This window comes from Danio rerio, chromosome 5 (assembly GCF_049306965.1).
Source record: "Danio rerio strain Tuebingen ecotype United States chromosome 5, GRCz12tu, whole genome shotgun sequence".
In the NCBI taxonomy this organism is placed as follows: Eukaryota; Metazoa; Chordata; class Actinopteri; order Cypriniformes; family Danionidae; genus Danio; species Danio rerio.
This window is the reverse complement of record NC_133180.1, coordinates 42,976,350-42,992,392: the sequence shown is the minus strand read 5'-3', so window position 1 is coordinate 42,992,392 and position 16,043 is coordinate 42,976,350. Positions and strand designations below refer to the sequence as shown.

Here is a 16,043-nt window from a genome sequence, read left to right as displayed (position 1 = left end):
CAAGGCGCGACGCAACTCGTAAAGGGATTGGGAGATGAGACTAGGTTTAATGGTTGATTGGTTTAATGCATGTTATACTCAAAGCACACCCAGAACTCATTAAGAGAATAAGCACAAACTTAGTTTCCAATTTTCTTTTCAGTAAAAAACCCTTTTGATTCTTTCCCAATTGAATCTCTTTTTTGTTTATTTCCTATTTCTTCTCTCCCATGATAAAATAAAAGCTAAAACAAATCTTTTTTTTCAGAATCAAGGCTGTAAAGGAAAGTTTTTGTTATTTTTATAGAGAGAGGAATATAGAGAGGAATTTTAATCAGTCATACTTCACAATGTGCACAGATCAATATAAAATAAGCAAGTTGTCAACAGAAAATCCTGTTGCGGTAGGAAAACTGGTCAAGACAATTCCTTCTATTCTGTGCAAGTGAATTAGTTTTTTTTACACACAAGCAAGCGTCTGCACAACCAGTCAATTACTATGTTTAATAGCTGTTGGGAATGTTCTCAGTGGTCTGATTCTCGGCCGGCTGAAATGAAAGATTGAAATGTGAAAGTTTAGAGTTTAGCAGAGGTCATGTTAGATCGCAGCACTCATTCGATAGGACGATGGGTTGAGGTGAGGAGAGAGATGAAGCGCCCGAGGCTTGGTCAGAGCTCCCCAGCTGCTGTGTTTGATGTTAAAATTGAAGTTCAGATTTGATATTAAGTGCGTTTTGCCTGCTGCTGTACGATTAGTGAGAGTGGTTTGGAAAGGGAAGGTACGTGATGGATTTTTTTGCTACTCTGAGCACATTTGGCTGACATAAAGGATGATTAAAGGAGCATGTTTTGATATCCTGATATCCCAGCCTTCACTTGATGATTTGTTGGTGGATAAATGAATCTGAATCCAAAGCTTTGAAGTAAACATGGTAGAGTTTGTTACTGGATTTGCAACAGAAACTTTGTTTACATGGCATGCTGCTCATTTTTCAAATAAATGTGTGGACGTTTTGAATTAATGTTTGAATGTCTTGCTCGTGGCGCACTTGATTAGAAGACTTGCTAAGTTTTAATGAATTCAGTGAAAATGTGTGTGTCAAACTGACAGACGGTAATTGTCTCTTGCTCCTGTTATCTTGGTAAATTATCCAGAACATGAATGTGAGTCATTAAACTTTGCACCTTTTCTTACAGTAAGCTTTTAATGCTCACCGTCTCTTTTTAATCTCGCCTTTCAGAGGGTAAAAGAGACATTTTTAATTGGTTTGTTTTGAAAAGAATCTTGTTTAAACTCAAATTACTGACCATTTATTTTAATGAAGGATAATCATCCTTCAGTTCGCAATCCTCACAAACAATTTGTAGATGTTTTATCATTTTATGTTTATACATATTAATTGTTAGCATGTAGCTAATTGTAGATGTGTGAAAGGATTGTTTCTGCCTTGTTTTTGTATTATGGACTGTTCTGTATTGTGGGGCTGTGAACGTTTTTAATCATGTAAATCTAAAAGCTTTTATATAAACACTGTGTCCTTGCCAAGTCAAGTCTGTCAGCCGGATTTCTGTTGTACTTTATACTGTACGGATTGTGTAAACCACCTTCACGGAGACCAGAAAATCTCGGTGTAAATAGCAGAATATATTATGGAAACTGCTATAAGACAGCTCAGATTTTGTTGTAACGCAACTGTATGTATATATTGTGTTTTATATTAATGTTTGTATTTATTTAATTAATTTCATCTTTATTAACAATATTTTTTTATAGATTTAGTTAGGACTGACACTGAAAAAGTCTTTTTTATTTTTTTTGGTCTACACTGAATGCAGAAAGCTGTACGCTACCTGACAAGAGTTGTCGCCTATCCAAGTTGTAGGAACAACAAATAATAACTTGACTTCTAGTTGATCATTTGGTATCAAAAGTGACTTATATGAAAAGCAAACACTTATTTTACCAAAATAAAATATGATCATGCCTTGATTTTTATTGATTTAATCATGACCTTAGCTTAGACAAAAGTCACTTAAAAGAAATACTGTACAGTATAGAATATAAAGTCATGGTCAGGATTATTTTGATTCATCTTCAGTGCCTCCTCCTCCATTTTACCTTAGACATGCTCAATAGTATTCATGTCTGGTCACTGCGCTGGCCAATCCTGGAGCTCCTTGGCCTTCTTTGCTTTCAGGAACTTTGATATGAAGGCTGAAGTATGAAAAGGAGCGCTATCCTGCTGAAGAATTTGTCCTCTCCTGTGGTTTATAATGTGATTGGCAGCACAAATATCTTGTTACCTCAGGCTGTTGAAGTTGCCATCCACTCTGCAGATCTCTCACATGCCCCCATACTGAATTAACCCCAAGCCATGATTTTTTCTTCACCAAACTTGACTGATTTCTGTGAGAATCTTGGGCCCATGCGGGTTCCAATTGGTCTTCTGCAGTATTTGTGATGATTGGGATTCAGTTCAACAGATTATTTATCGGAAAAATCGACCTTCTGCCAATTTTCAACCAGAAGTCAAGTTATTATTTGTTGCTCTTACAACTGGGATCGACGACAAGATTTTTGTAAGGTAGTGTACATCACCAGCTAATCAGAGCATATCAGAGGTTTAGCAGTTTTGTGATGTGACATTTTGGACCAATGAGATTTCAGATTTTGAGCGGGGCTACCGATTGCAGCACTACAGAAATGTGATGCATGTCAATGGCAACAAGTTGTATTAGTTTTTGATACAGTGTTGAGCTTGAACTTGTTAATGAGACGCTTAGAATAATGTCTAATTTCTCTCTCTCTCTCTTTTTTTTTCTCTGTAGTGTGAGGAGGAGTGTGTGGCCCATGTCGCTCTAGGAGTGAGTGCGTGTGTGTGTGTGTGTGTGTGTGTGTGTGTGTGTGTGTGTGTTTGTGTGCGTGTGTGTGTGTGGGGGTGGGTGTGGGTGGGTGGGTGTGTGTGAGAGTGTGTGTGTGTGTGTGAGTGAGTGTGTGTGTGTATGAGATGCTGGCCTGTCTGCCAGGGCCAGGTGATCTCTCCCTTCAGCTCCACCCCCACTCGCAGATGAACACTGGACTTCAGAAATGTAAGTACACAAACACACACACACTCCAATATTTAAACAGTATTTAGCAACAGTATCTACTGTATCATTTGGTGAAATGATTGTTGAGTCATTAAAAAAGAAAAGCAAGTGTTAATGAAAGTCATCACTGAATCCATGACTCACAGACTCACTGAATCAAAGACTCGCTCAATTAATTCAGATCAAATCATAGACAAAACTACACAGTTTAGTTCACAGTTTAGTACCGTTTAATGGAACTAGATTCATTTGTGAAGCAAAAAACAGACAAGGTTGTGTGTAAATGCAACTCGCTCAATATGAACTTGTCTTTCGAACTGTTGTGTAAAGAGATCTTGTTTGTAATCATGTTCAGGCGCTGTTCTTTAGAAAAACTGTGCTCTTATTTTTAGAATAATAATGAACTATAAAACAAACACCTTTACATGTATAAACAGCTAAAATCTGCTCAAGGCACTTGAAAAATGTGGAAAAATATTTTTTATTCAAAATATTTTTTACATTTTTCGAGTGCTTTGGACTGATTTTTTGCTGTCTATTCTTTTGAATCCCTTACCCAAAGAGCACCGACACATTATTTTAGCTACCCCTGAGCACTTTTTGTTTGATTTTGGATTTTAACCTATACATGTATATTTTTGCAGTCATAAATGTACATTACAGGGTCCTGCAGTACTTGCAGTTTTTTACTTTTATTATTATTATTTATTTATTATTTTTTTTTAAACCTTTATGATAATCAGGGTTCATAAGGTCATGGAAAATCTGGAAATGTCATGGAATTTTGACAGGCCTGGAAAAGTAATGGAAAATACATTTAGTCATTTAGCAGACATTTATGTCCAAAGCGACTTGTGCTTGCAAAATTCTGTCGTAGTTCGTGCTGTATTGAACAGACCCACATCAGTTCATAACTATAGCGACTATTTTTCGACTGAACTAAATTTATTTTTGATGTCTTGGTCACACTATTTGTTAGGGCTGGATTGCTTCGGGAGCAGGGTTCGCCCTGAGGGCCGACAATTGAATAGCCCTGAGTATGGGATGGGGGTTGAGGAGACTTCCACTGCAACAAGATACAGCTAATAATGACAGAAAGGCCATTAATTCAGATAAACTAAATGGTAGCTCACAGTCAGGGGGTAGAACTCCAAGCAGGCAAATTAACAGAGACAGATCAATTTTAATATATGTAATTGCTGAAAATGAATCAAAAACAGACTGCTAAAAAGGAAACAATGCAGGACATGTCCAAGTGAACTCTGGAGCATAATCTGATGTTGCTTTTACTATATTACAACAAAGAAATGGGGACAACTAATTTCCACAAATGAAATAAATTAAGGCGATGCAGTGGCGCAGTAGGTAGTGCTGTCGCCTCACAGCAAGAAGGTCACTGGTTTGAACCTCGGCTCAGTTGGCGTTTCTGTGTGGAGTTCGCGTGGGTTTCCTCAGGGTGCTCTTGTTTCTTTCAAAGTCCAAAGACATGCGGTACAGGTGAATTGGGTAGGCTAAATTGTCCAAAGGGTATGAGTGTGTGTGTGGATGTTTCCCAGAGATGGGTTGCGGCTGGAAGGGCATCCGCTGCATAGAAACATGCTTGATAAGTTGGTGGTTCATTCTGATGTGGGGACCCCGGATTAATAAAGGGACTAAGCCGACAAGAAAACGAATGAATGAAATAAATTAAACCTTACTTGGTACGACTCATTAAAAAATTAAGAAATAAAGATTAATCTAAAATAAATGCATGTAAAACGCAACTTAATTGCTACTTTTTTTGGTGCTTTTGATCAACTCTTCTTTCAATGCTATAGAGCAGTCAATCCTTTCACCTTCAGCAGAAGAAAGTAAGTCATACAGGTTTGGAACGACATGAAGGTGAATAAATGATGACAGAACTTTCACTTTTTGAGTGAATATGCCTTTCATGCTGCTGTTTACCTATCTCTCCGCAGCCTCAAATGAACCAGATGCGCGAGTATTCTTTCATGCTGCGCTTTTTGTGTGTCTGTTTTAATACCTCGTATTCACACAGACGTCGTCAAAGGTGACATTTAAGTGCATGTGAGAAACGACAAGAAGAAAACAGATCTATAAAAGCAGATAAATGTCTGACGAAAGACTAAACAGAGCTGGAGAAAGAAAAGAATTGGAATGAGGGGGAAAAAAAGACGAGAGAGCGAGCAGTCGTTTGCGAGCAAAATCATATTTCCAGAGACAGATTGTCAAATCCCAGGATTTTTATTAGGACGGTTTACAAGGGCAGACACCTGCTGAAGCACACCGCTCACAGAGAGATAGATTGAGGCAGATAAGTGGCATACAGAGGCCGAGAGAAAATGAGAGTCAGACAAACAGAGAAACTGAGTCAGTGCAGGGGGAAAAAAGGATGCGTACAGACAGAATATCTCGCCTTCTCCGTCTGTGGGCAGACATCCTGTCAGATTAGCTCTCCATCAGGATGACAAATTATGCTATGGAGACGCGCGGCCAGGGGAGAGCCGATGGCCCGCAGACTGATGAGTCTCACATCGCCTCAGGAAGACCCTCATCAGGCCGCAATTACCGAGAGGCTGGAGAGACGTATCTTTAACTGCAGGAGAGAGCAGAAATCACAGAAAGATGCGTTTCGGACTATAGTGGGAATACAGGAAGAGATGGAGTCGTATTAATAACTACAGGAACTCCAGGTAGGAGAAAGTATTGTGATTGGGCCTCTTTCAGACAGAAGCAGAATTGTAATTTGATGGGCACAGTAAAGTTAGAGCTTTAACTGGAGGCCTTGGGTGATTGTCTGTTAAGAGAGCAGGGGCACTCAACAGACGCCCCACAGGCCCAATTTTGTGGCCCATGTCATGCTGTTTTTATTCAAATGTGTGCTCAAAAGTAGTGCAATGTTTGCATCATTTAAATGCAGTCGATACTCCTGAAGCGCGAGAGATGCCGAATGGCGCAGCTGGTGTGCGTACGCTCATAGAAAACAATTTAGAATTTTTATTAGAGTTTCAAAGACATGTCTAGTGTGCGACAGGACTTACACTTTGCATTTTGTAAATGGCAGATGGTCCTCTTAGCTGCATGGAAAAAAAAACATGATAAAATTGTAAAGCAAAAAAAGATCCAATAACATGAGCTGTCATAACAAGTCACAAGTTTTCTTTCACGCTATGATTATGAAAGCTGCAATGCACTGTGAACCTCTAGAATTGTATAATTATAGTATACATTTTTGGTTGTTTATTTGTTTGTTTGGTTGTGACGAGAAGTTTGTCTGTGCAGAATTTAATTACTGAACTAGATTGATAAGTAAGAATGACTGACTCAAAGTTAATGTATTACAACAACTATTAATACTGCAGACCAGTGCTTCCCAAAGTGGGGGTCGCGGGACAATGACATGAGGGTTGCTTGGTGATTTCAAAAGTCAAATAAATTTTATTAAACTATTAGAATTACCATATTTTATCTATAATCCTCAGATAAAAATAAAGTAGTTTACAATGGTCAAAAAACAACAACATGCAAATGAAAAGCCATCAGCATTTACAGAATTTTTTTTTATAGATTTTGTGCATTTAATTTAGATTAACAACACAGCAATGGCGTCAGCTGCAGGAGATTGATTTTATAACACCAGGTTAAGTTTATGGCAATCAAATAGATACAGGCCACAACTGAATATTCAGAATGATCTCTAATTAGCGGTCTCCAAAATTAAACTGGACTTGTGCTGAAAACATTGTCCACCTGTCTCTTTAGTTAAGGTTAATATTAAATTAAACAAATTTATAAATGACTATAAAAATGACATGGTTGTTAGACTGTTGCACTTTTTTTGTGTTGTCAATATGCTTTGAGTTTATATAGGTCTATTGTTGTATGAGAAATGTTTGCATATTTATAACCACCTAATAGGAATTTGGGGGTTGTATATCACTGGCATTGTTATTTTAGGGGTCGCGGGCGGAAAATTTTGGGAACCCTGGCTGTAGACTATTATAGAATTGTTATTGTTATAGAATTAACAATACTAGCGAACAGGTAACAGTTAACAGTTTTTTTGTTTTACAGAAAACAGTTAAACAGAGCATCTACCGAGAATGAGAGATGAATAATCTACTTTCACTTTCGCTCTTGTGGATAGGGAAACCTTGTACGCACAGACATCAATTAGCCTATAAATAATTAATTTCATTTGTTAAGCGCAAATATTTGTTTCAAAACTATTTCTATATTCAGTTCTAATTTCCAGCAAACGAATAAATGAACAATAATAACGAAGTGTGTTTAAAAACAAAAAGGAGTTTTATCCTAAAACACATGCTGTGCCCCATATGGTCTAAAACCTGCAGGTGGGCAAATTTAAGCTTGTTTTCAATAAAACAAATATAAATATTGATTTAATAAATAATACTGCTAATAATAATAACATTATACAAAAGCTAATTTTTATGAATGAACTGAAAAAGCCTTCCGAGATGAAGAAGACATAAAAGCAGTGGTTTTTCATATTTATGGCTAGGAAATTATATGTTTTGTAATATTTTAATCCTTTATATTTATATCCTATATATATTCTTATTATATCCTATATATATATATCCTTAATATTTTTTTTTTTTCATATGTAAAGATATTTGCGCATTGCTCTACATCTTCCTGTGTGTATTAAGCAGTGTGTAAGCGAGGCCCAACTCTGCGCTCGACTTTAGACCGGGTTTGTTTTTGGTCTATTGAAAAATCTTTTTTAGTTTCTCAAAATAGCAACGCGCCAGCAGTGCGCCTCAGAACGCCTTATTTTTTTAGACCAGAATGCCTATGGGCGCCTAAATGAGCGCAAATGCATTTGCTATTTAAACAGCGTAGCGCAATGCCTCAAAACGACTCTTGCACCAAGCTGAAACTATCAAAAGACTATTATACGCGCCTTGCGCCACATTGCGCCGGGTGTATGATAGGGCCCATAGTGGTGCAATAATAGTGTAGAGGGGATATAATGTGCCAAATTAAGCAGTGTTTTATAAACTTTTTGTCAATAAACAAGATGCTTAAGAGCTCTCTGCATCAGAATAAGTATTGATTTTAATATTATTGTGCCGTAAAAAAAATAATTATGAAATATTTTCTCATGACAACAGTAATGCATTATTTAATATATGCAATGTTATATTCAATAATGATAAAAAAAACAAAAATAACCCTACAAACAAAATAATATCCCTCTGCGACATCGCTCTCATTTTCCAAAGCCTCAGCCACTTTATGTCCCACCTAAAATTTGGTGAAACAGCACAGTCCAGATTCTTTCTCACTTCCAAACCCCAATATGAAAGATTCAGAGAAGCCCCAGACACTTAAAGCAGCGTGAATTATCTAATTTAATGATGCATATGCTGGTTTAAACATCCCATGGTATGTCATTAACCGACCCTTTCATATTCATGTGCTCCCTGCTGTGGTCCAGATGTTACTGAAGCACATCTGGCTCTGGCACAGATTCCCTCAGGGAGACGCATGCAGGAAGAGCCGGAATACACCTTGGTATGCAGGATTACGAGCCATAAAAGTAGATTGGGGCAAGAAGACAATCTTTTGTCTAAATAGAAGGATGGTTTCCTCTGAACTCTTTTAAAGGAAGCAGAATAGAAGGTGAGACGAGCGGGAAAAGAATAGGAAGAGATGGCTTTAGATAAGAAGACAGAGATGAACAGAAGCAGGAGGCTTTGCTTCTCCTTGAGGAATAACCCTATATAAGACAATATAAGAACACCCACTCGGATCAGCCGACTCTCGCATTAAAGAGAGTTTCTAATTGTGTGTGTGGTCCTGGTATTCATCACATTGTGGGGACATTTGTACCCTCAGGTACAAAAATACCAATCATATTTTACCTTGTGGGAACATTTCGCTTTAATCCAATGAAAAAAAAAAAACTCATAAATCATAATGAAGTATTTTGAAAATGTAAAACTGCAGAAGGTTTTCCTAAGGGGTAGGGTTGGTGTAAGAGGACAGGATAAGCAGTTTGTGCAGTTTAAAAACCATCATGTCTATGGAAAGACCCCATAAAACATGAAAACCCAATGATGTCTGTGAAGCTAGAAGATGTATATGGTGTGCAGACAGAAAAGGCTGACAATAGCTGTGTAACAACCCTGTTTGTCTGTAATGGGGCTCCTGGGGTTTGCCTGATTACTGTGATCTTCAAATCACAACTGATGAGAGACAGAGTATGAAAAAACACAGTTTTTAAGGGATATTCCAAACAGAAATGAAATTAATAGTTGTTTTTCAACTCAAAATACTAAAGCAGTAGTTACAGGTCACTGCTCATACTGCTGTTTTGTATTCCAAGTTAGATGTCTGAAGATTTTTTTAAATGTTTTTAAAAACAAGTAATCAAATATTAATCAAATATTTAGTTATAATTTAATATATTTTGAAATATTAAAATGTAAAATAATTGATTCATGTTCTAACATATTTCAAGTTGTAATTTATTCACGTGACACATTTTTTAGCATTCTTAAAACATTCTTCTATGTCTCATGATTATTCAGGAATTTAGTACAAACCATGGTACTTTTTTCAGCAATCTTTGATAAACAGAACATTAAAACGGACCTATTATACAACAATATATTATGTGTTTAAACCATTGTGTGGCTACAGTATGAGAATATAGTCAGTCTCTACTGGCAAAAATCAGTCTATTCTTTTGATTCTGTTGTATGATTTTATCTTTTGGGAACCAATTGGATAGTTGGTAGCATTGCTAACAAAATGGAGGAAGATTGACAAATGAACGTAAGGAGGGCAGAAACTGATAGCTCTAACATGAACTAACAATGAACAACTGTATTTTCATTAAGTAACCTTAATTAGCATTAACAAATACTGTAGTAAATCTATTGTTCATTGTTTATCCATGTTAGTAAATGCTAGGGATGTGACAAGATCTCGTATGACAAGTTCTTGCGAGATTAAATCGCAATGAGATTTCTCATGGAGGTGAAAAGTTGTCTCATGAGTTTTGATGTTATGATGGAGTGTGAGGGTGAAATTAGCACTGAAAATTGGAGGGAGGATTGAATTTGAACCGCAAACCAAGTGCTTTTACACAGCCTGGCAACTCAGGCTGCCTCAGTGTTGCGCATTACTCGCTTGATAAGTGAGTGTGGGTGAGTGTGTCGTAACCTCTTTTTTTTTTTTTTACCGAAGTTCCAACAGAGGCTACAACTGCAGCCGCACACATTAATCATGCTTCATAACCATGCGTTGGAAAAGCACTTTAGATATGCTGAGTCATAATCGTCTTAAACACAATTAAAATTAAGACATGTGGACTATTCCTATTTCAGTCACATTATTGAAGTGCAGTACAAATATGTAAACACCTTAATTATACTATTACAATCGTAAAGGACTTTTAGCAGCATTTTGCAACAGGATAAGACACACACAAGGCTGTTTGACACTACACACATGCACCGTTAACTCCTCAACTCGTTACATCATTGTCGCAGAACGTGTTTTTATGCAGTCTGGGAAACACGAAAGTTATCTTTTCATTCAGCGAACAGTTTTAGACATACATTAAAACAGCTCTCTCCTATTAGTCCTTACGTCATTATCGCATCCAGTACCACAGAGTGAGTCACGGGGGCATGAACAAAATGTTGTCCGGTACGGTACGGGTCACCTTTATCAGGCTTGCGTTTCCACTACCAAGGGTACCCTTTTGGTGGGCGTGATGTATGAAAGAAAGTTTCAGTCACATCATTCTCGCTCGAATAAATATATCATATTAAAAACAAATCGATAACACTTTAGAATAACTATCCGTTATAAATAGTTAATAGTCCATTAATAAACTGTAAGTTAATGGGTTATAAATGACTTGTTAAATAAAGGTTAATAGTTAATAGCTGTTAGTTAACAAGTTACAAATGACTTCTTAACTTTATTTTGGTGGTTTATAACCATAACTAATAAATTAGTAATAGATCATGAACAAGCTGTTAGTAAATTATTTACTAAAGACTTGTCAAGTAACAGTTAATAGTTTATGTATGTTATTGGGACGTTATTCTGAGTTTCAACTATTCTTCATTTATTAACTGTTAGTAAATGAGGAATAGTTGCAACTTTAGAAAATCGTCCCAAAAACATACATAAGCTAATAACTAACACTTAACTAATATATTAACTCACACTTTACAGATCAGTTGTTCATAGTTTGTTAACCATCTTCTAATACCAGTGAAAATCTGTAGAACACCAAATGGGTGAAACAAGTTCAAGCTACAGAAATTAGATGTGATATTTAAAGTGTAAAATGTTTTTACCTGAAACTTGTTCCACTCATAGGCTTTTCTGTGTACTGTATGAACCAAACCGTACCCTACCGTACCACTCAGTGGAAATGGGCCAAAAGAGAAACTGCTGAAAAATTAAAAATGAAATACAAAATAAATATTTTATTTTTTAAGTTTAATTTGTGGAAAGTAGTCCGTCAGTACAGTTTATAGCTAAATATTTTGCAGTGTTTGCATGTCCTTTACAGCATATAATTCAATAAAATAGAATACAATAGAAAAAACACCTGAATTGTTTTGCATTTTGTGATTGTTTGTTTGTTTGTTTGTTTATTTATTTTTTAGTTGATTAAAAGAATTCTTAAAAATTGGTTAAAAATCTCGTCTCGTCTTGTGAACCCAATCTCGTGTTTCATCTTGTCTCGTTGAATAAGCGTCTCGTCACACCCCTTATTAATACATTAACTTACATTAACTAATACAACAGCAAACACTTTAGGTCACAATCCAAAGTATTAACAAACCATTAACTAACTCTACTAGCTTAATAATTCACTAACTAGCTGTTTATTAATAGATAATAAAGTAAAAGTTGGGTTGAGGTTTTAGGTAGTATTTGGGATGCAGAATAAGATAATACTTTATAATAAATAATTAATATCTTAATAATAGGCAGGTAATAAGCCAGTAAGTAAAAGCATGATTTGTGACCTAAACTAAAGTGTTACCATACGTCCTTGTTTAAAGTGTTACCAAAATAACTTTAAAAGTGAGAAACACCAAAACAGCACCCTGAAAGTGGCAATTTCAAAAAGCTACAAAAATAATCTGCTTTGTAATTTGAGCTAAAACTTCACTTATACACTCTAGGGACATCGGAGACTCATTTTACATCTTGTAAAAAGAGGCGCAATAGGTATCCTTTAAATAAACATGCTTTCACTTGAAATAGAAGTATTTGTAACATCATAATTGTGTTTACTGTACAAGCAAAACTTTAAATCATATCAAAAGAACTAAACTAGGGCTGTGAGTGGCGAAACATCCTGAATGCAGCTGGTCTGACTGATCTGTGCGCTAGAAATAATGTCAGCAGGAATAGAGAAAGTGTGGGGTTATTTTAAAAAGGGTATAAGACGGCTCTAAAAAGGACACGCGCAGACTCTTCAGACACACCGTGGTCTCTTAACATTAATAAATGTACTATAATTTATTATAACCACTTATATTGACAGTGAATTAGGAACAGAGAGCCATGGCCAACATTCATTTGCAGGAAAAAGTGCAGCTTGAACGTTCTGCTTGTTATCTCCTTTTGTGTTCCATGTTAGAACATTCTTCCCCTTAATTAAACATCCCCAGGAGAAGTGAGTCAGATCTGGCACTGAGTTGGAGACATTAAAAAGCCTCAAGGCTTTTACATAGATGCTCAGTCCAAAACGCACATTCAAATGTCACTTTCCTCTGTCCTGCTCTCCTGTCCTCAAAATGGATTGCATGACTGGCGACCTGCATGTTGTTGTCTAATCCTAGCAAGATTGACTCCTCATTATCACCGGCCGGCCTCCCCTGGGATGTCACTCAACAGGGGAGAACGGCTTCGACAGAGAGAGAGCGAGAGAGAGAGGGAGTGTGGAAACGGAGAAAGAGAGCGCTCCCTTGTGAGTTATTAGCATAATGACTCTCCTCTTCCGCTCTCCTTGATCTAGTCCTGCGGTGGTTCATTTATTGAGCCCAGCGTGCCTCTTCCTCCTCCTCCTCTTCCTCTGATTTTCCTCATTCTCTCTGCTCTCGCTTTAAGAGGTGAGAAAATGTGGGCTGCCGGTCGGTGAAGGCAGCTGACACAGCCTGAGATTGGCAGGAAAGCTATTTAGCTAAGAAATGTCAGGGGCCATTTTGTTAGTCAACAGCCCACATTGAGGGAGAGGGAAAGTGTTGGGGGAAAAAAACAACAGAAAGACAGATGAGATGAGTGAATGGTGGGGTGGCTGGATGTTATATGAGGTGTCGAAGAATATACAGGCAACATTTCACAATAAACTAAATGTGGTTAACAGGAGTTGTGTCAGTGTGTGCCTATTGATGTTTGTGTTTGTTAGTCAGGTTTAGTTAGCGTATTAGGCTTGCTGCTTATTAGTAAGTCTGCAGATTTTGTGCTCGCTGAATTAAATAAAGCTCTACAGATTTACCTAGGAATTTAAATGCCCTTTATTCATTATGAAGCACACATCTCCTGCCATTCAATGTTTGATGATGCTTTTAACTCTGGCTTAAGTGTGCTACTCTGTTCTTTTTAAAGGTACATCTGGTTATTTCTGAATCATTAGTGGCACCAAATAGAGCTGTATAATAAAAAATGACTGATTGCCAGATTGTAATGTCTGCAGAAAACAATGGTAAAGTTTCTTCAGACTGCATCTTTAAAAAAATAAATGAGAAAAAATATTCATAGGCAAGTTTAAAAGTGTATTTTGCTTTCCAAAGTTTATTCAATCAAATATGCATTTAACTGCCTGCTCTACCAAACGGTTGACCATGTTTTGATGGTTTTAAATAATGACTGTTTGACTGAATGAATAATGTTTTACGCTACACAGCATTGTTGGTTTAGAACAAAAACAAAAAAAGAACATAACCTTGTAGCACTTCTACACTTGATTTTTTTAATAAAAAAAAAAAGAAAGAAATCAGAAATATTTTATGGCATAAAAAAATCAGATTTAGTTTTCAAAAATGTTTAATTTTCACAATGTTTTTAATTAAATTGGTCTTACACTATATATTTTCAAAATTTTCATAGTATATGTATTAAACCCGGTACTTTTACCATAAACTGACATATCTACCATTTGGTAGAGGCTGATGTTTTAGAAATGATGGGATGTGTTAAAAAATCCAGAGAGTGTTAACAAGCGACATTAGGAGATAAGAAATGCAATCCAAACATTTTCTTGGTGGGGTAGTTAAACAGGAGTGCTTACGTTTTATCGGTGCATACATGAAAAATTTAATTAATTAACATTTCTTTTTTTGTGATAATTGCAAAATATGCCCATATTTTTTTATCTATCTATTTTAAATAAATAAATCTAAATAAATCCATTTTAAAATTGTACTGACACTTACAGGAAAATCACATAAGCTTCAAATCAGCGGTTTCATGTTAAAATCACAAATGAAATACTTGTGGAACACAAATGAAACGTTTTTCTGTGAGTTTTTTATTACCTCAAAGTTTCTTTAATGCAGGTAACTGAATGTGAAATGGTGTTTATTATAAAGAGTTTGGTCAGATGTGTGAGGTGTTTGCTCAGTGTTTGAGCTGTTTGTCAGGGCAGTGTGAGCAGTGACTGAATCAGCTTAAGCTGGATGAAAGAGCTCAGTCACAGTGCACAAGCTGTCTATCCTCTCACTGCTGATGAGGGGGCCAGGAACGCATAGAAATGCATGCTAATACCGTGTGCATGTGTGTGTGCGTGCAAACTCCATGTCAGTGTGAGCAAGGGAAGTGCAGGTGGGCGCACATCAGAAGTCTCCCTCTTTCTCTCTATCTATCTTTTCTCTTCTCCCCTCAAGTGATGAAAGCTTATTTTATACAAAGACCCCCTTTCAGCAGCCAGGCAGCGGCTTCACAGAGAGCACTTATCATGCTCAATTTCTTTTTTTTCCATCCCTCGCTTCCTTTGTTTTTTTTCTGTCTGTCTCTCACCCGCACTCCTCTGTTCTCATCCCATCGAATCCGAGGTGTCCTAGCAGGTGAGGATGTCACTCTCAGGGAGAGCATCAATGTGTCAAGGAAAGGGGATTGTATTGTGAGCGGAGACCTGCAGACTTCTGAATGTAAAACCAGTTAAACAATTCAGCTCATTAGTGTTTTTCCCCCTTTCATGTTCACTTTCATAAGCATTAAAAGACTGTGATCCTGAAGAGAAGAATGGCTTTTTGTGAAAGACTCATCTCACCAATTAGATGGCTTATGTAGCGCTCGGAGCATGCGAGAATTATATGTTTATCACAACATACACACGCATGCTTGCTTATGATATTTATGTGGGGCAGGGAAAGACAGGCTTTAATTTCTTTTTCACACTTTGAGACTAAACCTGTAAGAGAATCATGCACAGACACATCACAGAGGTGCTGTTGTATATAACAAAGGTACTTAACAGTTATTAGTGTTGTCTGTCTGGCTGTATCCATGTGTGTGTGTGTGAGAGAGAGAGATGGTTTGTGATATAGCAGATCGCACCCTGGCATACATGAAGGATGTTACATCTGGTAGTGATGGAGAGGAAGTGAGAAAGTGAACATTCACCTACATCTGTTTGACATGTGGCTTAACACCACATCACATACAGTGCTTGGCATAATTGAGTAGACCCCATTTTAAAGATAAATATTCGTATTCGTTTCTCATTGAATATAGGCGATGTATTGTTGTGCATTTAAACAAAACAGATTTATTAAACAGATACATTTATTAAAATAATATTTTAGTCACCAAACATATTTAGAAATTGAAAGATAATACAAATAAATTCAAGCTAAATATCGCAAAAATAAATTACAACCTACAAAATTTCCGCTTAATTTTTTTAGTTTTTTGCTTCTCAATTTTTTTTTCTCTATTTTGAATTTGTATTTAATATTTTT

General features: G+C 36.6%; 3 protein-coding genes across 6 annotated transcripts in view; 2 read left to right on the top strand and 1 right to left on the bottom strand.

Moving 5' to 3' along the window:
• LOC137495624 (flotillin-2a-like) overlaps positions 1 to 16,043 on the top strand; it is a 204,384-nt gene that overhangs the window by 124,844 nt on the left and 63,497 nt on the right. The window lies entirely within an intron of this gene.
• fam222ba (family with sequence similarity 222 member Ba) overlaps positions 1 to 16,043 on the top strand; it is a 97,613-nt gene that overhangs the window by 76,461 nt on the left and 5,109 nt on the right. For 3 of the 4 annotated variants that reach the window (XM_073950543.1, XM_021476207.2, XM_021476206.2), the window contains exon 2: positions 2,809 to 3,069. In XM_073950543.1, coding sequence (XP_073806644.1) covers positions 2,988 to 3,069 — 82 coding nt within the window. In that variant the 5' untranslated portion in view covers positions 2,809 to 2,987. Of the gene's footprint in view, positions 1 to 2,808; positions 3,070 to 16,043 lie in introns of those variants that run through there. The other variant, NM_001126398.1, reaches the window with a different exon arrangement.
• trpv1 (transient receptor potential cation channel, subfamily V, member 1) overlaps positions 10,290 to 16,043 on the bottom strand; it is a 36,854-nt gene continuing 31,100 nt past the window's right edge. Inside the window, exon 17 of the mRNA XM_073950552.1 lies at positions 10,290 to 11,517. The gene's annotated coding sequence lies outside the window, so the exon portion shown is untranslated. The remainder of the gene's footprint in view (positions 11,518 to 16,043) is intronic.